The sequence below is a fragment of the Pinus tabuliformis genome, chromosome 7 (genome assembly GCF_031772625.1).
Source record: "Pinus tabuliformis cultivar Carrire ecotype Pingquan chromosome 7, CPIR1, whole genome shotgun sequence".
NCBI classification, from domain to species: Eukaryota; Viridiplantae; Streptophyta; class Pinopsida; order Pinales; family Pinaceae; genus Pinus; species Pinus tabuliformis.
The window spans coordinates 923,124,687-923,150,652 of NC_142293.1; the positions used below are offsets into that span (position 1 = coordinate 923,124,687).

At 35.5% G+C, this 25,966-nt stretch overlaps 1 protein-coding gene across 1 annotated transcript; it reads right to left on the minus strand.

Moving 5' to 3' along the window:
- Nucleotides 1-13,561: 13,561 nt before the first annotated feature.
- Nucleotides 13,562-16,985, minus strand: LOC149250667 (4-coumarate--CoA ligase-like). Its single transcript, XM_089459171.1, is given in 7 exon segments — nucleotides 13,562-13,982; nucleotides 14,225-14,327; nucleotides 14,420-14,487; nucleotides 14,718-14,863; nucleotides 15,329-15,499; nucleotides 15,502-15,526; nucleotides 15,759-16,985. Coding segments are annotated over 7 exon segments (1,707 nt in total). The 5' UTR covers nucleotides 16,818-16,985; the 3' UTR covers nucleotides 13,562-13,847.
- Nucleotides 16,986-25,966: the final 8,981 nt, after the last annotated feature.

Here is a 25,966-nt window from a genome sequence, read left to right on the forward strand (position 1 = left end):
CGGAAGGAGAGATGCACAACATCTCATTCGACGAGCCTCAACATAGAGTTGTGCAATCTCGCAGAGTGTCAACTTCAAAAGATCATACATCTGATGCGCAGTATGAGGAATGAGTGATTGTGTCTGATGTGTGAAAACATCCAGCAACAAGAGCATATGCCGAAGCCACTAGCTCAATTGTTCACTTTCTGATAGCTAAGAATGAGCGAATGGCGAAGGAGCTACAGTCGGCCAAGCAGGGAAGTGAGTTGGTTACAGCATCCACTCGAGCAGAATTGGAGAAGGAAATACTAGATGAAGTGTTTTCCCTTGACACAGTCATGCGAGCATTGTATTCCAAGTTTGGTACCATGCATAAGGCAGTCGTCCATCTCAACGGATGGAAGAAGTGATGTGCTAGAAGAGCACGTATCTTGTCGAACATGCATGCTGTTGTGGATTACATGAAAACATGGACGATGAGATACAAGGGAACCCCTCTTCACTTGCTTAAGATGATGAAGCTGTTAGAAAATTATATATTATAGAGCAATGGAACACATAAAATATTGTAGAAATATAAACACAGAAAACGCATAAAACAAGAGAGACACAGATATACGTGGTTCACCTAGTTTGGGCTACTGAAGAGATACAACCTACAGTAGATCCGTTGTAATTCCCTCTTCGCTCTCAATGTCCTCTCTCTTCCTCACTCAGAATACAAATATACATAGACGCAATACAATTCCCTCATATATAGTGAGGGGTTGCCTTATAGGGCAAAAACCCTAAATTAAACATAACTTCTACCGTCAAATCTCCACCTAATGAATGACCCAAATTGACTACGAAATTACAACATTTTACAAGGCAAATTTACATCTATTTTGAGCTTCGGGGGTACTGCCCCGATCCCCCTGCCGGGGGGGGCTCCCAAAGGTCGCAGTTGCCCCCCCTTGGAGCCCCCTACAACGAATATTTTAAGGGCGGCGTTGCTGCCCCATTACGAATTGGGGTCTAATATGGCGATACCTTTGAATATAGAAGATAATCAGGCTCCACACCCCAACAAAAGCCCAGAGTGATCGAGTTGGAGGCACACATCAAGAGTCAAATCCGGAACTATGAAGGGCTCCTATAGCCCATAACTAATCTACATGCTTCCCATGCACATGTATTCAAGAGTAAGGATGTTGTTGTGTGCGCACTTGTGCTCCCATCTATTGGAACTCTCACCCAAGTGAAGACAAAGGCACAAGTCCGACTAGAGCTTGACTCATACTTTGACGAGTTTATGTGCATAACCACCAGCCCAGACTTGCCCATCAACGTAGACATCATGCACAAGTATGTTGCTAGATTGGCTATGCTGAAGACAATGATGCACATGCTCTCAGACAAGTTTGACAGAGGAGCCCGAGCAATGTATCCAGATGTTATGGAGGCAAGAGTCAACTTCCAAAAAGATTTCACCTTGGAGTACACAGACACCATCATGGACTATTGATCGTGGCATCAGTACACTACTGTCGATCATCACAAGGATGTCGAAGAGTTGGACTTCCCACAATTTTCTGAGTCATAGTGATGTCTTGCATGGCTTACTCAAGCCATTTTGTCTCACATGGGTACATGTGCATTGTAATGTAATGTCTTGTCAAGTGTAAGTTCAAGTGTTAATAGTTGGATGTAACAATCATAGAGTAGATGAAGAGTCATGAGGGTAGATGAATTGTCACAAAGGGGAATGTTAAGGGCCACCCCACCCTTTGCTATAAATAGTCCATCATAACTCATTGTATATGCTTTTGGTTAGCCAAGATTCGATAGGACTATCTTAGAGAAAGCTTGGACAATATTATAATGCGCCTTGGCTTCTACACTGCACAGAGCTAGTATATCTCTTTGGAGGAGTAGGCGATTGTGGTTGTAACATTCCATTATTGGAACTAGAAGATGTACATGGATGTATTATATGACTGTAACTTACACTTCTTAATATAACAGAGACAACACGTTTTTATGCATATGTTGTTATTGTAGTTGGACTATTCTGGTTGTTGTAGCAATGTATGTTATTTAACTTTTGCATTTTTGTATGAACTATTTTGTATGCAATTGTATGAATCTTGTTGCAGATGTGTTGTTGGTTTGAACACCACTTTGGATTTCTCGCTATCTTGCTTTCCATCTGGTGATGCATCTTTTCTCGTGTGTTCCCTTCTAAGATGAGTACTGTTAGAGGTTTCCAAGGGGCGCACTCACCTCACTCCCCATGTGTTAGAACCTCTCATGCACCTTCCTTGGCTCACCGCAGTTGTCACACCCTTGCTACCAACAGGGACATCTTACTTGCCTCTGTGTAAAACCGCGGTCAATGCATTAACATACAACCCACTGCTAGGACTCCTACACCAAACAGTCTGAGGTCTAATTGAGACTTCTTACCAGGGAGATCCCCTTACATGATGGTGGGTCTTGCATCCCTGTTGTACTCCCCCTTTTTTAACCTCAGGAATAGACATGAGGTTAAAAAAGGGGGAGTACAACAGGGATGAAGAGCTCCAGAGGATGAGAGAGAGGGTTGGCCTCTAAAGATGGAGAAAACCCCATAAGGATACTAGTGGGACTACGCCTAAAGACTGCGACTAGGAGTGACGTTGAAAATTTTGAAATTGAAAAGGCTCGAGCACAAGGATGCATAGAAAAATAATGCTACAAGGAAAAAGCCTTATAGCTGAAGTTTTTACGAAAGTCCCTATAAAAATAGCCAAAAAATCTATTTGTAGTAGAGGTCACTAGTGGAGTTGAGCGGGTAGATGTTTTAGCATTGGTTTTTTAATGGTGTGTCTATAATCCACTAACACATCAATGTGTTACTATAATTATTTGCACCAATGCTTACTAGCATATGGTGCACCGTGGCAGAGTTATTTTTTATAAAAATAAAAAAAAATAATGGTGCATTAAGTACATAATGCACATTGGTGCGTATACTACTCAATATCACTGAAAAAGCGTTATATTTATAAAAATGTTGGTCATAAAATTCATTTTTCCTAGTTGGGTGCTATACTCACGATAACCCGGTGCTAAACCTGTATATGAATACCTCGATGCATAAACAATATGGTGCATCATTGTGGGGTTTTTAATTTAAAAATAGCGGTGCACAACTTATGTTATATGCACCAACGTCATTAATTGAAGTGAAGGCACCAGTGCTTAATAGAAATGGTGCACCATTGCAGGGTTATTTTTTATCGAAATAAAAACAACAGTTCACTACGTGTATGAGGCACACCGGTGCATATACTATTTGATAGCACTAGATATGAATACCTCGATGCATAAACAATATGGTGCATCATTGTGGGGTTTTTAATTTAAAAATAGTGGTGCACAACTTATATTATACACACCAACGTCGTTAATTGAAGTGAAGGCCCCAATGCTTAATAGAAAATGGTGCACCATTGCAGGGTTATTTTTTATCCAAATAAAAACAATGGTACACTACGTGTATGAGCACTAGCGTGTATACTATTTGATAGCACTAGATAAGGTTTAAATTTCAAAAAAATATGGTCGATCATAAAATTTATTGTCACCATTTGGGTTATATACTCACATAAAGCACCAGGGCTTTCCATTTTTATCAAAGCAGCAATGCATAAAAGCATGGTGTGCCATGGCAAGGTCTTTGATTTAAAAAATATCAGTGCACTACTCATATAATAAGTATCGGTGCCATTAATAGAAATGTATGTCTTGGTGCTTAATAGACAATGGTGCATTGTTTGAGGGTTATATTTTAAAAACTAAAAAATAACGGTGCGCTAAGTAACTTTGGAGCATTGGTGCAAATACTACTCGATAGTATCAGACTGCCACATTTTTTTAAATTAAAAACCCTACCACAGTGCAACATGGTATTTATGGTACCTACATGTACACACGCTTTTATAAGGGAAAATTTGCATATGGAATTTAAAAATTTGTTTTTTAAATATATGATCAAGTCTAAATGGAAAAGGGTTGCCCGAGGCCATATAAAAGCATCATGACTACAGGAGTGCTAAATAATGCTATAACATGCATGCACTTGGGCTTTCTCAAGGCAAGCTAACAATGCCAAGTGATGAAATCAACTGCTCAAACATAAGTGTGGTTGTCCCCAACCAAGCTCTACGTTGTCCCTCTGAAATATGCAATGTTGGTTGTAAGAAATGGCTACTAGGGCCTCCTCTAGCGCTCAGAAAATTCCAAGAAATTAGCCCAGGTTTTCCACCAATAACGCACAAAAACCCATAAAGGAATTGGCCAAATGTTGACCTCGAAATTTCAGCCCAATTTCCTCTAGCTCCTGTAGCTATTTGCTGAGTTGGGATCCCTATTTGACCCCTCACATTTTCCCAAAAAATTCTACCTAATTATTTCTGAGATCCTTTTCATAAACATAGAAAAACCCATAAAGGGATTGTTCTAGTTTTGACGCTCCAAAATTGACCCCAAATGCTTGGTCCTCCTCCACAAGCAAAAAATGTAACCTCCAATAGATGTTGTGTTTTCTGCTCCACCAAAATGCTGGAAAATCCCCCACAATCCCCTCCAATCTAACTCTAAATAGCCCCAACTCCTCAAACACCTTTGCAAGCCACCCCACAAGTTGCCTCAACAAAGGACTGCGTAGTCCATGGACAAAATAACATAGGCCCTCCTCCAGGAATTCAAATGGTTGTTGGGTGATGATTTATGTCCATGTAAATCTCCCTCCTATGCCAGAAATTTGATCAAAGAGTGCCCCAACAACAATACAACCCATCACTATGGCTCTTCTCTCCTCCAATAATTGTGTGGCTTCTTGAACTGCATCGCATTTAACTAATAATTCGTGTTGTCTGCGTTATCTTCCTTCCAACTCCAAAAATGAGTAGAATTTCCCTTTGTAGGGTGGAACTCATGGTACGTCGAAGAAGAGGGTGAGATTTCCCATTGGAAACCTTCGGTGCTAAACAACATCTATGACTGAGCTAAACAACTTGAGCAACAAAGTGTGAAATTTCAAATGATCAAAAAAGTGTTGAATGATGTTGCCTTCCTCTTATTTATAATTGTTTCTCTCTTCCTGCACGTGGGCCCCTTCACCAAGAAATTCGATCTCCCTCCTTAGCCATTCGAATTTCTCCATCAAGGGGTGTGTATTTCATCATGGGGTGGTCCCCGTATCCCATTATGTGATTAATATTCCCTTTGTCTAATGTTTGGGGCCTCCATTACAACACAACATTAAATTAATTAATGTCCACTCGCTCTTCCTAGGTTTGTATCCAAAATTTTCCCCATCCATAATTTAAAAAAATTGAGAAAGACACTTAACGAATTTTTATTGGAAAGGATATTACAGTCCTCCCTACCAAAAATTGGTTGTCCTCGAGCAATGCATGAACAAGCATCCTCTCTAGTTGTTGCTCCCCACCGTCACTATAAAATGTGATAGGGTCCCTGATGTGCCACTGAATCCTCCCTGACCTCTGCATTGTCCTGACATGAAAGAGTCCCTCGATACCGGGATATGAAGCCATCTTATCCAACATGAAGCTCCCCTTTCTCCACTCACTATCCTGCTTGGTATAAGTACCAGAAGTCCCTGCATACCATTAATGAGTATGGGATCATGATAATGTGGCACTATGCCCTAATCCTTTTGAAGTTTTCCTAATAGGTAGGCCATTCCATGATTTCCAAGAGCATACTCTCGATGATACAACCCAATCCCTACAGAGATATCACTCTCGTGAGATCATGTATTGAAAATCACTATCCTAATTCCTAACAATACACCTGGATATTGCTCGGAGTCTAGGTTCCCTCTTGTAGACAAAGTCTACCATCCACTGTCCCTCAGGCTCCTGTGACACCTCAGACTATCTTGCCATAATTGAATCATGTAGTTCCCTCACAATCAACTCTCCATGTGTGAGCACAGGAGTGGAACCTATGCTACTTAGGCAATAAACCATGTCATCCCTAAGCATGTATCTGTCAGCCCGTTCCTCCACCAAACGTCTCAACTAGATATTCATGGGTGGGTAGGTCCCCGAGGGCAGGATCAAGAGTCAGCAATGGTACTGAATAATAACCCTATGGATGCCCCTCTCTCTCCCTCGGATCTACTGATAAACCAGTCAAAGAATTCTCTCTCCTGAAAGTTTTGAAAGTTTTTTATATTAATATTAACATAATATATTGAAAGATACCTATAAACATATTTTATAATTATTTAAAAATGATATGATCAACACTCTTAAGGTTACCAATTTGGTATGTCACTAATGTAGGTCAATGAAATTTTCTCCCTATTGAATTTTTTTACATCTTTTTTAATGATTTTTAATCTATACAAAATTCAAGTTTTATGTTAATTTCAGGAGATTATCATTATTATGTTTTATATTAAAATATGTATGTTATATTTTATATTAAAATATGTAGGTTAAGTTTGCCATTACCATGTTTTACATTAATATCATATTTCAAATTAATATTTGGAAATCACAAATTAATTAATAAAGTTTTGGAAGGCTGAGATGGCATCATAACCCAAAGGTCCCAGGACTTAGATGGAATTGGGATCCAGGTGAATTTATTGAGGGCATGATTGACCGAAGGATTGTTTGGGGTCCTAGTATCAGTATACAAATGATTTTGTTGTGGGTAGAAGTGGATTGCTTGAGGATAAATATTTCGGCAGGAGGATTTGTAATATTCCCTTTTCTTGATATGGTCAAATTGGACAAAATCTACCCATGGTATTTTCCCATGGGACCTGCACATGGTATTTTCCTTCATTTTTCGAGGGAAAATAATAAAATAAGATTTCTAGAGAGTCCATCAAGCCTATTAAAGGGGATATGAGCTAGTCATTTTGATCATCCGAGAGTTATCTATCTATTTTGTCTTTGTTGAGAACTTGACAATTCTAGTTCTACTTTGATCCTGAAGACGAAAACCCCATGGGAGTAATTTTCCTGATGGATCAATCCAGGGTCTGCAATTGTGCTTCAGTTTCTTTATTTCTCATTTGACAAGCAACCTTGCATGCAATGGGTAGTGGTTTTCCTATATTAATTATTTTGGCATGTATTATTTTTAGTAATTAATTAAATAAAGTGGCAAAATTTCCAGATCCCTTATGTGTTCTTGTTTTTGTTGAAATATTATGTTAATTAGAACAATAAATGTGTTAGATCTGTTAAAAAAAATTTTGAGAGGGATGTTACAATTCTGGCTTAGTGAATTTTTAATAATAGCATGTCAATCTAAGAAGAAGTTAAGTATGTGGGAACCTAGAAAGATGCGATGTTAGTGGTACAATGTTTGCAACCTTGTAGTTTTCATTAGTTTTATTGACAATTAAAAATAATTGAACATTCATACCACAAGAAAATCTTTAACATAGCGAAAAATAGATGGCTTAGACTCTGGACTATGTACAAACTCAATAAGAAAAACAATTGTCCATGATAGATCTAGATAAGGACAACGGTAAAAAATTGCTACATGAGTGATGTTAATCTGATGAAATAGACAAATATCAATTCTAGCTAATTAATAACAAACATTACCAAAGAATTGTGGCCGTGATAGAGTTGATGGCAGGTACAAATTACACAGAATTGCGACCATGATAAAGTTGATAACAGGTAAAAAGTTCTATGTAATATGCACAAATGTAAATCATTAGAGAATGTAGTTTCTCTTAGAAAATATATTCAAATATTTTGACACTTACTCCTTTTGACTATCCAAAATGTGGTCATGAGAGACCCGTGTAATGCATGAATATGAAATTGAATATCTGGCAGGGAGCATGGCCGGATAATTGTCACAATTAAAAGGTAAGGAAATATATTAATTTAATTAAAATATAATTACTACATTAAAGATGACCCATATTATGACCATGTATCTCTTATTTAGGACATCTGACATGCATATATACCACAATTTGACATGCTGATAACTATTCACTATTCATATGAGAAATATGGAATAGATATGGCAAGAGCATATAGAATAGATTCGACAAGAGAATATGCAGGGGACATTGGGGTTGTTTAAACAGTTGATGGAATGATTTATGAGAGGAGAAATAAGCAACTTTCTTGGTTCTCTTCCCAGTGCCTAATTTTTGATTTCCTCCTGCTCGGCTGGGTGCCAACCATGGCTAAAAACTTTGAGATCCCTCAAGCATGTTTGCACAATCTTTGTGGAATATTATGTGGGGTGTACAAACTAGGATGAAAACCTCCAATTAATCCAACGAAATATATTCATGTCACATCTAATTATTTTGTAGACTGACAGAAAGAATCGGTTCCAGAGAAATAGTGGAAAACTTGTGAGATTTTGGGAAACATTTAGAATTTGTGACTATAAGAACCCATAGTATATTCGTCGAAAAATCTAGTTGGACCAACATCAAATCAAGCAAGACCAACACTTAAACTAGCAGCATTAACAAAGCAATCAATACCAACACCCAAGCTAGTAGCATTAACAAAGAAAGCAACTTAACAAGGAGCACCAGTAGTATACGCACAAGACTTGTAGCTATCAGTGGTAGAGGCAAAGGTGGAAACTTAATAAATTGTTTATGTGGTAGTTGGTTCTCATAACTATGGTCTTGTCTTACCAATTATTCAATGAATCTTACGAATATCTGTCAAAAGAACATTCCATGAAACCCTTAAAAGTCAGGTTTTGTGGGTATGAACGCATAAGCTACACCCTATCATTCAATGCATCTTCCAAATCACTGTCAAAAGAACATTCCATGAGACCCTTAGAAGTTAGGTTCCATGAGTATGGACAGGTAAACTACAAGCGGTCATTCGATGCATCTTCTGAATCATTGTAAAAAGAACATTCCATGAAGCCATAGAAGTTAGGTTTCATGAGTATGGACGAGTAAAATACATGCGGTCATTTAGATTACATGAGTATGGACTATTTAATGCCTTTCAAGCAAGGAGTAGGCTTACGAAGACCTTTAGCAAGCTAGGAGTAGTATTACAAATAGCTTCATGAGAAATATTACAGATATCTTTAGGTGTGTGCAATTACTAAGCATTAAGGTGAGCAATATTACATATATCTTCACGTGTGTGCAAGAAACATTGAGGCTAGAGTCTTTCAAGAAGAAGGGGAGGCTCTTGTGGTGAAATTCTGAGAAATAGTAGCTAAAGTGAACTTTCACGTATAGACCTCACCAATAGGCCTGGAAGGTGTTCATCCATAAGAAGAAACATTCAAACAAAACACAAGAAGAAACATTTAAGCAACAAAACATCGGGCCATGCAATAGTCTTGACAAATATAGTAGAAATGTTAGACACGTGTCCGAGCATCGACACATCATCTTGACATATATGGTAGACATGTTAGACATGTGGTCCGTGTTTACCAAAGGATCATACTTTCACTTTCTAAGCCATAGTTCCCAAACATACAATATTTTGGAATTAATGCTAAGTAAAATCTAACATTAGTCAAACTATCTTCATTAAATATATTTAACCTAACTTTTGCCAAATAAGAACATGATTTCATTGTTTGGTTAAAATGAAGAAAATGATTTCGATGATTTTTAAAAAAATAAAAGGGGGTTCACTAATATAAAGCAAAGTTTGGTTAAAATGAAAAAGGACTTAATCTGTTTTTATGGTGAACTAATTCATTTGTTTTGAAAAGTCAATTACTATAGTCCCCAGCCCCTAAGGGGAAAGGACTAATAACATATGAAAAAAGAGAAATAAATAAAGGGGAATCGAATAGATTTTGACCTTGATTGAAAGGAAATTGAAAAAGACTTTGTTAGATCAAAATTATTTCAAATAATTTGATAAACATAATCCCATAATTTTGAGACATCTCTCAAGTAAAAAAAATCTCCTAGTGAAATCAAAATGAAGCCAAGTGACTTCAAAATGACTTTATATTAGAAATGCTCGAGAACCCTCTATAATTTCTTGCCTTTAAAGGTGGTATTTTTAATTATTGTTTTTATCCTTATTTTAAAGTAACATTTTCAATAAGGATTTTCCTTTTTCAAAGGGGAAATATATTTCTTTAGCATTTATAATGTTTTTATTACGGTGTTGTCTAATTATTATACATTTTAGAGTTTTTGGTCAAAATTTAGTGAAACATGTTTTTGTGAGATCTCGTATTTTTGTTGTTTAAAATTTATTTTTAAAGGCATAAATGCATTAAGGGTCTTCAAAAACCTTTAGAGTACTAAGATTATGTAGAGATCATAGAACAAGTTGGTGATTCCAACAAATTTCTATCAGATTCTTGGCAAATTTCATCAAACAATATCTCCAAAAAAACCTCCAAAACATGTAACAGTTAAGCTACGATTATAATATAAATGTGTGTGTGTGTGTGTGTTATGGAAATTGTTTCAATTTTTTAAATTTTATTATTTAAAAATTGATTTTATTTATTTTATAAAAAAATAATTAACATTAAAATATATATAGTGAGGTAAATGCCCATGGGGGATTCGAATCGGTGACTTTTTCGCATGGAGTGCCACAGCAAAACACCCATTCACCATCAATTCAACGCCCCATGGAAAACATATTATATATTTAAGTATAGTTAAAATGTTACTTTTAAATGCTTTTATAGGTCAATTGAAGAAAGTTGTTTCATAAAAAATAGTTGTGAGGTAAAAATTTTTTCCTTAAAAAATGGAGATTAAAAGATAAAATTGTAAAGTCTAAGTCAGTTTCTCATTGGGGATACCAGAGAAAATCCAAAATTGACTCCATAGAGAGGTAAGAGGTAACTGAGTGCTAGGAGAAACAAAGTTTACCATACAAAAACTAAGAGGTTAGCCTAATCGGCTGTGTAAATAAACAGCAGGAACAAATGACCAATATATCAATGTCATGATATAAACTAGACATAAGGATTAGAGTCCATGATAGCAACTTGGATGGGTTATTTTTTGTCTCAGGTGGTGCCTTTTGCCAAGGGATGGATGTTGATATGTTTTTCAATGTGTTCCATCTATCGATCTAAGTCCTTCATGTAACGATGTAGATGCTTAAGGAAATGGAGGATATATGCATGATGTTCTAGGAGGAACTTCATGTGCCAATAGAGACCAAATATGTGCATATATTCATTAAATTGGCTGCGAGTGTGCCTAGTGTTCGGTATCCAGCTTTTGATCTCAACAAGAACCTCTATATCTGAAAGGTGAAGCCAATGGGAGGAGGCTTTTCCCTCATCATAGGTTAACTCTTCTTGAATGGGGCTCGGTGTGAGGTCATGGAAGTGAGAGGTGGCTTCCTTTATATGATAATGCATACGTGTACTACCAATGTGGGCTCACTCTTGGTAGTAGGTGACACCCTTGTGAACCAGAGTGAGTTGATGAGGCATGGCCCAGAGGTGTCAAAGGATATTAAAAAATTGAACAACAAGTGAGAAAAAAAAGGAATTCCAAGCTAAGGGGAACACCACATCGTGAGTGCATAGGGATGAGGCTCAACATGGCAAGAGTGACAAACGATGATTGCCATTGTCTATGTCACTGAGAAGGGAAACGAAAGATTTTAAGGGAGTGCTAACAAAGGAATAATGATTTGAATCCAAGGCAAATGCCAACATTGAAGGACCTAGAGTGAAGGAGAAAGTGGCGAGAAGAAATGGACATCAGTTCGAAAAAGGGGAAGCACAACATGGATGGAAAGGTTCTAAAAGATGAGAGAGAGGGTGGGTCTCTAAAGATGAGAAAAACCTAGAAGGAGACTAACAGGACTATGCCTGGAGACTGCGACTAGGAGAGAGGTTGAAAGTTCTGAAATTGAAAAGGCACAAGCACAAGGATGTATATAAAGCGATCACTACAAGGAAAAGACACTCTAGTAGAGGTTTTTGTGGAAACCCCTATAAAAATAGCCCAAAAATCTATTTTTAGTGGAGGTCACTGCCAAAGTTGAGCGGGCAAATGTTTTAGAAGATGTTTTTTAACGGTGCGTCTATAATACACTTACGCACCAGTGTGTTACTATAACTATATGCATCGACGCTTAATAGCATATGGTGCACTGTGGCAGAGTTATTTTTTATAAAAACAAAAAATAACGATGCATTAAGTACATAATGCACATTGGTGCATATACTAGTCGATATCACAGTAAAAGGGTTAAATTTATAAAAATGCAGGTCGTAAATTTCATTTTTCGCAGTTTGGTGCTATACTCTCACGATGACCCGGTGCTAAACTCGTACATGAATGCCCCGATGCATAAAAAATATGGTACGTCGTTGTGGGGTTTTTAATTTAAAAATAGTGGTGCACAACTTATATTATACGCACCGATGACATTAATTGAAGTGAAGGCCCCATGCTTAACAGAAAATGGTGCACCATTGTAGGGTTATTTTTTATCCAAATAAAAACAACGGTTCACTATGTATATGAGGCGCATCGGCGCGTATACTATTTGATAGCACTAGGCAAGGGTTAAATTTAAAGAAACTATGGCCGGTCATAAAAATTATTGTCACCATTTGGGTTATATACTCACATAAAGCACCAGTGCTTTCCCTTTCTACGAAAGCCACAGTGCGTAAAAGCATGGTGCACCGTATTAAGGTTTTTAATTTAAAAAATATCAGTGCGCTTCTCATATAATAAGCATCGGTGCCATTAATAGAAATGTACGTCCTATTGCTTAGTAGACAATGGTGCACCGTTCGAGGGTTAAATTTAAAAAATACAACATAACGGTGCGCTAAGTAACTCTGGAGCATTGGTGCGTATACTACTCGATAGCATCTCACTGTCACGATTTTTTAAATTAAAAACGCTACCGCAGTGCAACACATTATTTACGCATTGGGGCATTTCAAAATAGGAATAGCATCAGTGCTTTGTAGGAGAATAGCACTGAAATGGTGAAAATGAATTTTATGACCAACATTTTTTAAAATTTAACCTTTGTTCGGTGCGATCGAGTAGTATATGCACCAGTGTTGAATTTTCACCTAGTGCACCACTATTTTTAAATAAAAAACCATGCAATGGTGTGCCATGTTGTATACACACCGGGGCATTCAGAAAATGTCATAGGTTCCTGGCTTCGTGGGAGTATAACATTGGAATGGTGAAAATAAATTTTATGACTGAGATATTTTTAAGCTTAACACACTTGTGTTGTGTTTTTATTAATTATGGGCCCCCTTGGAAGACCATCTGAGCTAGGATCATAATGAAATTGTCTCTTAAAAGTTAGAATATTAATGGGTGGTAAGTGGCTCCTTGTTTCATGGTTGGGAGTTCATGGAAGGTGACACCACATTTATAGTAGTAAAAATTCTACAATGTGAAAATGAAACATTTATTATTTTAACAATGAGGTATAAGATGCGTTTATGTATTGGTGAATGGGAGCTATAATTTCTAGAAATATCCTCAATATAGCTAATATGATGTAAACATAGCTTTGCTTGAAATTCCACTTTGGTAACCTTTACCACTACCTTGCAGGTGTGAGCATCCAATACCAATTAAATTTACAACCAAACCCGATAGAGGTGGAGAAGGTTACAAGTAACTGGAAGAAGCGATGTGAATCAAAAATATGGCAGGCTATTCAATGGCTTCCTAATTACTCTTAATAATGATGGCTCCCTCACATAGAAGCAGGAATCCATAAATATATCTCCAGAAAGAAGCCCAGAAAGCGGTGACATTATTGTTATTGGCCGCCCTCATGCGTCTATGGCATGCCCACAAATTCTTGTTGAAGTGATAAAATCGATTAGAGAAAAGAATATCATGCTTTGATTTCAACGGTGGACGTGGGGGCAGAGAGCTTCGCCCTCAAATCCTTTCGCAGTATTTTTCCAGCAGGAGACTTGGGAATTGCGTGGATGAAATAGACCTTGTGCAGCTTCTTGTAGAACACCACCTGTTCAAAATTTGACCATATATTTAGATATTTACACACAGTATAATATTATTTGATTCTAGATTTTAGAATATCTAGAAAATTTGATGGTTCACTTCACTTCTATAACTATAAAAATATATTTCTGGAATAGTTGAGAACATGCAATTTAGATATTCCGGAATAGTCTAAATTCTACAAAATAAAGATGAGCAATTTTCACTTCCAATAAATTAATTTATTTTAATAAAAAAACAATTTACCTGTTTAGCCACAAATTGCTTGATTTCATCTTCTGTGAGATCAAATCCATTTGTTCTCACCACAAAGGCTACTGGAACCTCTCCTGCTACTTCATCCTTTTGACTGCTCACAAAGTAAAAAAAAAGAGTTACATTGTTTGCAAAAGGTTTAGTTGGAATTAAAATGTATGAGATTCATTCAGATCAGAGACTCACGGTATAACTGCTGCATCTGCGACAGATGGATGGGTTATGAGAATGTCTTCTAATTCAGCAGGAGGTACCTGTAGATCAACAATGAATGGCGGATTAAAAATAGAATTCATATGGTTAGTATATAAATATATAAAATATTTTGGATTTTGGATGGCAGATTTCAGAATACTCTTATATAAAATATTTTAGATTTTGAATTGCAGATTTCAGAATATTAGAGATAAAGTCAAACTGTTTGACTTTGTTAATATCTATTTTTTTCAATCTACAATCAAAGGTCAACCCAAAGAATCCAAACCTGAAAGCCCTTATATTTGATAATCTCTTTCACTCTGTCAACGATGAAAACTTCGTCATCGTCATCAATATAACCAATATCCCCGGTATGCAGCCACCCATCTTCATCGACAGTTCTGGCTGTAGACTCAGCATCGTTCAGATACCCTGAGAAAAAAACTCAAAGCTCAATACAGTGGCACAATTCGATTGAATCCGGGAGATAACAAAAACCAATAACATTTAAACCTTAAATATCCCAGATAAGTGACCTCTCACTCTTTCCTGCCAAGTTTTCTCTCACAAATTTGAGATACTATAGATTAGGATGTAATTTTTTAAATGGTATTGGAATCCAAAGTTAAATTTGTTCCAAAAATATTAGATTTTTTGTTAAAATTTTGATTATAACCGTCAAACTTTAAAATTTTTGAATGCTCTAAAGATTTTTTGGATTATTTCGGCACTCCTACTATCAGATTGACCAGATATTCCAGCTATTTTTAGCCCTCTTGACGAATTTGACACCTCTGGGAAGAAATTAGCCATGCTACCTACGATTTTAAAGCGTGCCAGGTCACAAACTACTGTAAAACCAACCAAAAATAGAGGAAGGTATATATTGACTGTTACCTTTCATAATTTGGGGCCCTCTAATGCAAATTTCTCCCGGTTCGTTGTACGGAAGAGACGCGCCCGTCTCCGGGTGAACGGTCTTCATTTGGGCATTCCTAACAACTGTTCCACACGATCCGGACTTCATCGGAAAGGGCTCCTTAGCGAAGGCCAGACACATTGATAGCCAGGTCCTGCCTCTGTCATACCGTATCCCTGCCCAAAATCAATACCACAGTGTAGAATTAGAACAAAAATCCCAAAATCAATACCACAGAAGAGAATTAGAACAAAAATATATGTCTATATTGACAATTAATTTATTATTTCCATGTTACTAACTTTACTTCAATTTTAAAATATGATGTGTAATTGGAGAAAATGATTTTTTTTAAATACGATGGGGGCAGAACATATACACAAAATATACAGAGGCATGGAAGCCCACCTGACCAAGAGTGGCTTTGGGAAGTCGTAGCCTCAATGCATCCTCCATCTCCTTCCCGAGAGGCGCAGCGCCGGACATCACAATCCGAATGGACGACAGATCGTAGCCTTCCACCAGCGTGTTCTTGGAAAAGGCAAGAACTATGGGAGGCACCACAGGCGCCACCGTGACCTTGAACCTCTGCACCAGATGCAGCAGGGTCCCGATCTCGAACTTGTGCATGAGCAGAATAGCAGACCCGGCCCTGAGCGAGCAGAGCAGCACAGAATTCAGCGAGAAGATATGAAACAGAGGGAGCACGCACAGCACCACGTCCTCACAATGCAAATACACGTTGGGATTTTCACCATCCACCTGTTGGGCGAGGCTGGAGACGAACCCCTTGTGTGTCAACATCACACCTTTGGGGAGCCCCGTCGTGCCCGACGAATAGAGCAGCGCAACCGTGTCGTCTTGCTGGACGTCGGGGCAGTACTCGCTTTCGTCGCCCTCCAACAAGAGCGAGATGCTCTCGCAGCCCTCGGGAGGGGTATCGATGGTGATCACTTGGATCCCATGGTTTTCCATGAGGTCCGTCAACTTTTCAACGCAGGCAGCGTATGTGACGATCAGCCGAGTGCCCGACGCACCCGACTGTTTGGCAATGTCGGATGCCGTGTAAAAGGGGTTCGCCGTGGTGGCAATGGCACCCGCCATGGACGCCCCTAGGAAAACAAACACGAATTCGGGGCAATTGGGCAGCAGCAGCATGACCACGTCCCCTTTTTTGAATCCCAGTTTGGCCAAACCCGAGGCCACCTTGCGAGATATCAATTCCACTTCGCCATAGCTGTAAATCTTCCCGTTCGACCCCTGTATCAGACATGGCTTCTCTCTCAACTCATCCAACTTTTCGAAACAATAAGAGTGCAATGGAAGATGGTCAGGAATATCTATATCCGGAAGCTTTGACCGATACAGAAAGTCTTTGCCCCCCTCATTCAATACTACCGGATCATGTTGGCGATTCTCGTTCTCAGTGGGCCGTGCCATGGCGGGAGCTGACTGTACCTCAATCATGGCTGCTCTCAGCAAGACAGAAAAGGGGAAAATGTTAAGAGGCAAAGCACTAGATTGAATTAAGCTCCCCCACCTACCTGTCCTCCTGAAATCAATAAGAGCAGAAAACGCTGAGAGAGTAATTTACAGACAACACTGGATAGATCATATATATATATACTCTGGTGCTCTGTTCTTCGCTATTCTTATTCATCATGGGTACCCCTCGTAGAGGGGCTCGTGCGCGTGTGTGTCTGGTGGATTTTCAGTCAATTTTTGTAACTTCTCTCCTCACGCTGCCCTCACACCACCACACCCTCATTTGGATTCTCTCTTTGACGTTGACGGATAGATGTAGGTATTCAAAGTGCTAGGGAGGTGGTATATATATATATAACATATATATATAAACATGTAAGAAAATCAGCAGCCGCCACCGTCCAACCTCAATCATCTGTCTGCCGCAGTTGACCCTCTCCACCGTCTGTCACCAATTCTATTGCCGCTGGATTCCATCGCAAAAAAGCACACGGACCAAAGAAAAAATCTAATTTAAAATGATCCATCCAGTCCCAGACCTTCAAAACAAAAGGGTCAAAGTCAAGCTAGGTGCGCATATTTGATTTGATGTCGTTTTGGTTGAACATTCCAAACTACCAATGGAGTCCAATTTTGAATTGCATGCTCGGGGTAGTACATTGAGTTCATGATATACTTGCTGACATGGACCAAATGATTTCCACGGGTGAAGCTAATCCATCAAACCTTGCACCTCAAGTGACTTCAATAGATGGAGGGGATTTGATACCTCAAGTGATTTCAGTAGAGGGAGGAGAGTAATAGATGGAGGGGATTTGATACCTCAAGTGATTTCAGTAGAGGGAGGAGACTCATACCTCAATAGATGGAGGAGATTTGATACCTCAAGTGACTTCAGTAGATGGAGGACACTGATACTTTAAGTAAATCGAGGAATTATCACAAACAACTAATCCATCAAAGCTCACACCTCAAGTGACTTTAGTAGATGGAGGAGATTTGATACTCAAGTAAATCAAGAAATTATCACAAATAAGATCCAAAGAAATCAAAACACAGAAGTTTTTATGGCTAATCAAATCATATAAATAAATATTAATTTGCATATCTTTATCACTCTAACAAGAAATACACGACTTATGTTCTAAAGAGTAAAAATGATAACAATTTAACCCAAGTTTTTAGTAACCTCAAGATTCCACAAAAGATTAATTTTGAATAGTTAGATTATCTTATAGTACGACAATTTTATACAACACTTTCATATGGTCTTGTCTGTTTGAAGATGTCAAATTCTAGAATTCAGAAAAACAATAAGACATTATGAAACTGAAAAATATATCAAGCATTGTATCAATGAGCTTTGAAGACAGTTTTTGTAAAAGAGAAGACAATGTTATAAACATAATATACTATTTATAATTAATAAATAATTAAGCATATTGAATAGATAATATATGACTATTCAATGTTGTGAACATAATATACTATTAATAATTAATAAATAATTAAGCATATTGAAGAGACAATACATGACTAATGGTGAAGAATACCTTTACCTTTCCTAATATACAACCAAGGCCATCACTAGTAACATATCATATATCATAAAGACCATCATTTATAACATATCATATATCATATCTCTAGTGCATTCTACATTATTATATACATATTAATCCTCTTATAAATAAATATTTACATATTTTAGATATTTTAGATATTTTAAATATTCCGTTCGGTACCAATTCTATCGGTTACCTTATAATAGTTTTACTTTAGGTAATTTTGTGTTAACAAATATCTAATTCAAAAGATAATGGCACTAATGTAAATTAATAAATCTCCTAACAATATCACATAGAGGAAACTTAGAAAACACATCTTTAAACTTTTCATAAAATTTATATAGAAATCACAATATTACATTATTATATATATATATATATATATATATATATATATATATATATAACATGATATTACATTATAAGTACACATATTTTAAACACTTCTTTCTTATTACATGTTCAACATATATACTATGAAAATGCATTGTGATTAATAATTTTTTCTTTCATTAATTAATTTATGTATATATTGAATTTTTTTTAATTAATATATATATATATATATATTGTGAAGACAAAGATGTCCCGATAAAAGGAATACATATATATGAAGAAAAAATAAAATAAATAGAAATGTAAATATCAAATATAATGATGATTAATTATTTAAAATACTTTAATAAATAATTATAAGTTTTTTAAAAACATTTAAATATTTATTCAAAGTTATGTTTAAAAATATTTTTGTTGTACATTTATATTTTAATGTACATGTATATTTTATATTCCTTTTAAAATATTAACAACATTCTTGTCAATTTATATTTTATATTCTCTTTAAAATATTAACAATATTTTCGTCAAATTTTTTGCAAAGAAAAACAATATCTATAGTCATGTATATTTCAATATAATTTAAATAATAAAAATAGTTGTGGTGTAGAATAGCCTTTTCCTTTACCATTAATTAATTAATCAAAGTAGCCTTTGGTGTGCATTTCATCGTTAGTGTGGGGTCCACATTCATCCTTATTTGAGAATTTTTTTTCATTTGCAATATGTTTTTATTGCCCCCTCCACACACGCACAACAAAATTCACCTTCACAGGTCTTTTTTGTTTCGACATAGCTTTCTTTGCACAACTAATCACTTTGTCATTTATTCATTGTCGTTAATGTCACTTTTCCACACGCACAATGGAAACCACCTTCACACATCTTCTTCCATGCACAACTTCTTCCACACAATCAGTAACTATTTTGCCTCTTGTTTATAATTATTATTTATTTTAATTAAAATGTAATTATTTATTGTTAAAAATAAACACCTTCTTAATATGGAGCATTTGCACTTGTCCGCACAATGAGCCATCATTTGTATTTACTTTACAAAACAAGTTCTAACTAACTCTAATCATAATAATCAGCTAAAAAAACAGCCAAATGTGAAGACAAAGGTGAATTGTTAATGTGGGATTCGCATTTCATTCTTATTATTGCACATTGACAATATGTCGTTATTACCGTATTTACAGATGCACAATTAAAACAACCTTATAACATCTTATTTTGGTTCCACCAACCTTATAACATCCTATTTGGGTTCCACAAAGCTTCGTTCGCACAGCTAGTTTTTTTTGTTGTTTATTCGTTATTAAGTCTACCTTTCATCCTTGTTCAAGATTTTGTCATTTATTTGCTATTACCTGCTAATCGTTTTGCCTTTAGTTAATAATTGTTATTTGTTTTAATTAAAATAAAATAAAATGAATTTATTTATTATATTACCTACTAATCGTTTTGCCTTTAATTAATAATTGTTATTTGTTTTAATTAAAATAAAATAAAATGAATTTATTTATTATTAAAAGATAACATCTTGTTAAGAACATACAAAATTAAAGTCAAGGTTGAATCGTTTGATAATACAAATAACATATTGCGGAAGAAACTCATTACGCGAAGTACGGAGCATCTGCACTTCTCCACAACCATCATCTGTATTTATGTTACAAAATTGGAACTAATTGTAACTGTCATCTTAAATCCATTTGTGCACAAAAATATCTCACCCACAACCACTTCCACACAACTTTGAAGACAAAGAGGTCGTGATAAAAGGAATACATGTGTGAAGAAGAAGGAAAAAGAAAATAAAGAGAAATGTAAATATCAAATATAATAATAATTAACTATTTAATATTTTTTAATAAATAATTAAAAGAAATTCTAAAAACAATTAAATATTTATCAATTTATTAAAAAAATAATGTTTAAAAACACTTTTGTTGTACACATATATTTTAATGTATATGTATATTTTATATTCCCTTTGAAATGTTAACAACATCTTTGTCAATTTTTTTTTCCAAAAAAACAATATCTAAAATGAACCAAAATTAAAAGCTATGTACACCTCAATATGACTTAAATAATAAAAATAGCTCCAATGCAACATAGTCCTTCTCTCTACCGCTAATTAATTAATCAATGTAGCATTGGTTATGCATTTCATCGTTAGTGTGGGGCCCACAGTTCATAGCTATTCGAGAATGCTTTTTACATTTGCAATATGGCGCTATTGCCACCTCCACTCACAATGACACCTTCACATGTCTTTCTTTGTTTTGAAATAGATTTCTTCACACAACTAGTCACTTTGTTGTTTATTCATTATTAAATCCATTTGATAAAGGTAGTGTTTGTTGTGCATTTCATCGTCAGTGTGGGGCGCACATTTCATAGTTATTCGAGAATGCTTTTTACATTTGCAATATGGCATTATTTCCACCTCCACACACAATGAAATACACCTTCACATGTCTTCCTTTGTTTTCAAATAGATTTCTTTGCGCAACTAGTCACTTTGTTGTTTATTCATCATCTTCTTCTGCTTCCACAAAAGTTCTTCCACACAATCAGTAACTATTTTTCCTCTGGTTTATAATTATTATATGTTTTAATTAAAATAAATTAAAATGAAACTATTTATTGCTAAAAATTAACATCTCATTAAAAAATAAAGTTAAAGTATGGAGCATTTGCATTTGTCTGCATAATAACCCATCATTTGTATTTACCTTACAAAACAAGTTAAAACTAACTATAATCATGATATTGAGCTAAGAAACTACAAAATGTGAATGACAAAGGTGAATCGTTAGTGTGGGGTTTGCATTTCATTATTATTACTCCGCATTTGCTATATGTCATTATTACCATCTTTTCATACACACAATGAAAACAACCTTCTAACATCTTATTTCTGGTCCACAAATGTTCGTCCGCATAGCTAGTTGTTTTGTTGTTTATTCATTATTAAGTCCATGTTTCATCCTTATTCGATATTTTATCATTTATTCATTATTAACTCCTAATCGCTTTTCCTTTTGTTCATAATTATTATCTGTTTTAATTAAAATAAAATAAAATGAAGTATTTATTGCTAAAAGATAACATCTCATTAAAAACAGATAAAATTAAAGTCGTGGTTGATTTGTTTGATAATACAAATAATATATTGTGGAAAAAAGTCATGGTGTGGAAGTACTAAGCATATGCACTTCTCCACACAATAAGCCATCATCTGTATTTACCTTACAAAACAAGTTTGAACTAACTGTAACCGTCATCTTAAATCCATTTGTGCACAAAAATCTCTCACGCACAACCACTTCCACACAAGTTGGTCCACACCTTCATATGGATATGGTATTTAAATAAAGTAATGACCTCTCGTGCAAAATTTTGGGAAAGGAAGATTATTGTACGAAAGGAAGTTCAACGTGTGGAAGTTCAACTCATTGTGGGAACCTCCTCACATGAACTTCCTTCCATGCAATGATATTTTCAGAGTTGATACTTGCAAAAAAAGATAAGTTCACCATTGTTATAATATAAAAATAACTCTTACTTATTGCAGTTGTGCAGAAATCTCTTAAGTTTTCATTGTTTTCACTTCTGCACTCTGCATAATCTATTAATAATTAAATTAGCATGCACAATTTTGTCCACACAACTACTTCCACACTTAATAAAACCCTAACTCTTTGACATTCGAAGATGATATTAATTAATGATTATACATTATGAAATACATCACTAAATAACAATTAAAAAATGTAGTTGTATATTTATTATTTTAATAAATTTTCACAAAAAATTCACATAAGATCTGCACACACACAATCACTTCTATACAACTTCATTCATAAAACTACCTGCCCACTCAATAACACCCTTCGATTAGTCACATAGCTTCTTCTGCAAAACTACTTCAATGGTTGTGGAAAACATTCCAAGATAATAAGTAAAAAGTCCATTATGCTGAAGCAACTTTCAAGCTTTCATTGTGCGATTATCCACAACTTGTACTGAAGGCTTTTATTGCTAGTATTTTAGTATTAGAAGATAATCCATGTTTGCGTGAAGCTTTCTGCACAGTGGAAAGCATTAGCCACTTCCACATTAACAATGAAAGTTGTTGTTAAATGATAAATAGATTTTGCTAAAGTATCTTTACTTATGCTCTTGTGTGGAAGTGCTAAAGAAGTACATTGTACATAGAATTTTTTTTTGAGCTAAACTTCGCACTTTGTACTAAAATATTTTTTTTCTAATATTATCGGTAATATTTTAGATATAAATAATGCATATATCTGAATTCCCTTTTCACTTTATTTTAGTTATAAACGAAGTGTTCAATGTGCACCATAGTTGTTGTTGGCAAGTTCAATTTTCACCGGTTAGAACCAAACAATTTGTTTGCGAGGCTCAACATAGAAAAGTTCAAAATTAATATACCATACAACAAAAATTTCTTCATTATGAACTTTTGCTCATATTATATAGAATATTTAAGATCTCTAGGATGCCAAAATGTAAAGTACCATTTAATAATTAACAATGCATATTTGTCTAACCAATTTGGATAGAGTTGTGAATATAATTCATTACTAAATAAATTTGAATTTGCTATAAAGTTAGTGTAATTAATTTTATATCTATAATTTTTAGATTTATAGTTTTTTCAAGTAGGGCAGTGCTTGTGCAGAGGTTTTACTGTCCGAAAAAGGTTCTTCTACATAACTAAGCTTTTCATTGTAACCTTTTACAATAATAACTATGTACAAGAAACCAAGTAGTATCATACTATCAAATAACACAAAATTAGCAAACAAATATCATTAATTTATTAAATTTTGTAATGGAAGAATCAAAATCCTAGCTCAGATGAGTTGCAGTTGGCAATTATATTCTTAAGAGATCTATTTCTTAGATCCAAAACTATTGTTAAATGCTAATTTTTATTTTAATCAATAACACGGTATGAGATATAAAATAAAGTTTCAAAACAAGTGTTTGAATACAAATAAAATATATCATCATAAAATCGATACAATCAAGTAGTTTTGATTGTAAAATAGTTCTTATAGTTCAATTTGTAAAAAATGACTAGTTCAAAGCCTGATTAGGTTGAAGACATAGGCATTAAAAACAAATTTGCTCAACAAGATCATAACTAATTTAATTTAATTTATATCTAATAACCTTTTGAAATTGACAACTATGTACAAGGAACTAAGCCATATCAAATAACACAGAATTAACAAACAAATCTCATTAATTGATTAAAAATTGTAAAGGCGGAATCAAATCTTAAGTGAGATGAATTGCAGTTGGTAATTATATTCTTAAGAGGTATATGTCTTAGATACAAAACTATAGTTAAATGATATTTTTTGTTTATCAATAACGCAATATGAGATATAAAACAAAGTTTCAAAGAATGTGTTCAAATACAAATAAAAAATGTTATCATAAAATTGATACAATCATGTAGTTTTGAATGGAAATTAATCCCTATAGTTCAATTTGTAAATAGCTACTAGTTCAAATTATGTTTAGATTAATGACATAGGCATTAAAAATAAATTTTCTCAACAGAATTGTTGGAAATACTGAGGGGGGGGGGGGGGGGGGGGGTGTGAATCAGTATTCATTTTCAATTGTTATTTTTTGTTAGTTAAATCATTTATATTTAGAACAAAAAATGAACAACAGGAATAAATTCTTTTATTAATATAATCTTTACAATAAATCAAGTACAATGTATATAGGATTCAACCAGTTGTCAAGCACCAACTTGGACTTTTTGTGAGGCTCCAACCTCTAGGGCACCAACCCTGTCTTGTCAAGGCACTAACCTTGGATTTATGAGCACCAACTCCAAGGACACCAATCCTTCCAATTCTGAGGCACCAACCCTAACGGCTCCAACCCTCTGCTATATATTGTCTAGATATGTTTGGTAGTTCTTCTCTGCTCCAAACATCTTCTTCACTGAATTCTGTCTCTCTACACCTTCACTGCTACATCAATGACAGCTTGTCTTCATATGAAGGTTACCTCATGATGATTTCAAATAGGCATCATGATCTCCAATAATGTTTCCAAGATTTGTTGAAGCTTTCCAACAAGATATTTGCGTTAAGCCTCAATGTATGCACAAAAGAAATTCTATGTTTTGAGGCCTCTATTCTTTATTGTTGTGGTAATTGTTTCAAGCATGACTGCTTCTCACTGTTCTTGCTATCACGATCTCTTACTTCCCAGAAACAGACTCACAAACACTTCAATGCTGGTGCTTGCTACTACTCCCTTCAAACGATGTCAGATGACACTTTATTTTTCCCCTTCACAAAATAGTTCTTCAGGTTGTGTTATGTACTTGATTAGTTCATCACATGTCCGAGCCTTTCAAAGATTAGCCTAATCAACAGAATTGCTTCGTCCTTCGGTTTCCTCCTGTCCTGCTGGACCTACGACTTACTTCTATCCTGCTCCTCTCTTCTTTTTCTCACTCGATCTTCGGCTTCTTTTGTACCTTCATCGTCTACCAAACCTTTGGCTTCTTGACCTTTCGACTTCCTCTGTTCCTTCAAGTTCACGAGTTGTGAATTGTTACCTCCTCTTTGTGATAGATTCCCGAGATACGTTACCCATATGGAGGTCCCAGATGCCACGTCATTACCTTTAATCACAATCACAACTTCTGGAGGTCTTCTCATAACATAGTCGATCCCCTACAGCCAATTGAGTGGATGCGATATGATACTAAGCAGTTGTTAATAAATTCGTTCGGTCCACAACATTATCGCAATTAGCGGTTTGACATCCCTTAGAAACTAGCGATACTGTGGATGCGAAATTGTATAAAGTCATGTTATAGTAGTGCAGCGGGTCCGAAATATGATATCGCAATAGGAGGTTTTACCATCGTTACATCTCTTCAAGACTTGTGATATGCGACGGATGCTATATTTCTTTAGGACGTATTATAATGGTGCAGTGGGTCCACAATGTTACTGCAACCGACGGTTTGTGGGACTTCAACTCGCACATGGATTAAAACCGACCTTAACCCCCGAAGTTGACCATGATCTAAGGGTTGACTATGAGATCAATGACTAGGATTGAGTGTAGGACTTCAAACACGATCAAGGAAGTCCGTAATTTCCTATCCGCGCTCTTCCGATAGCTGTTGCTCCTGTGACTTCT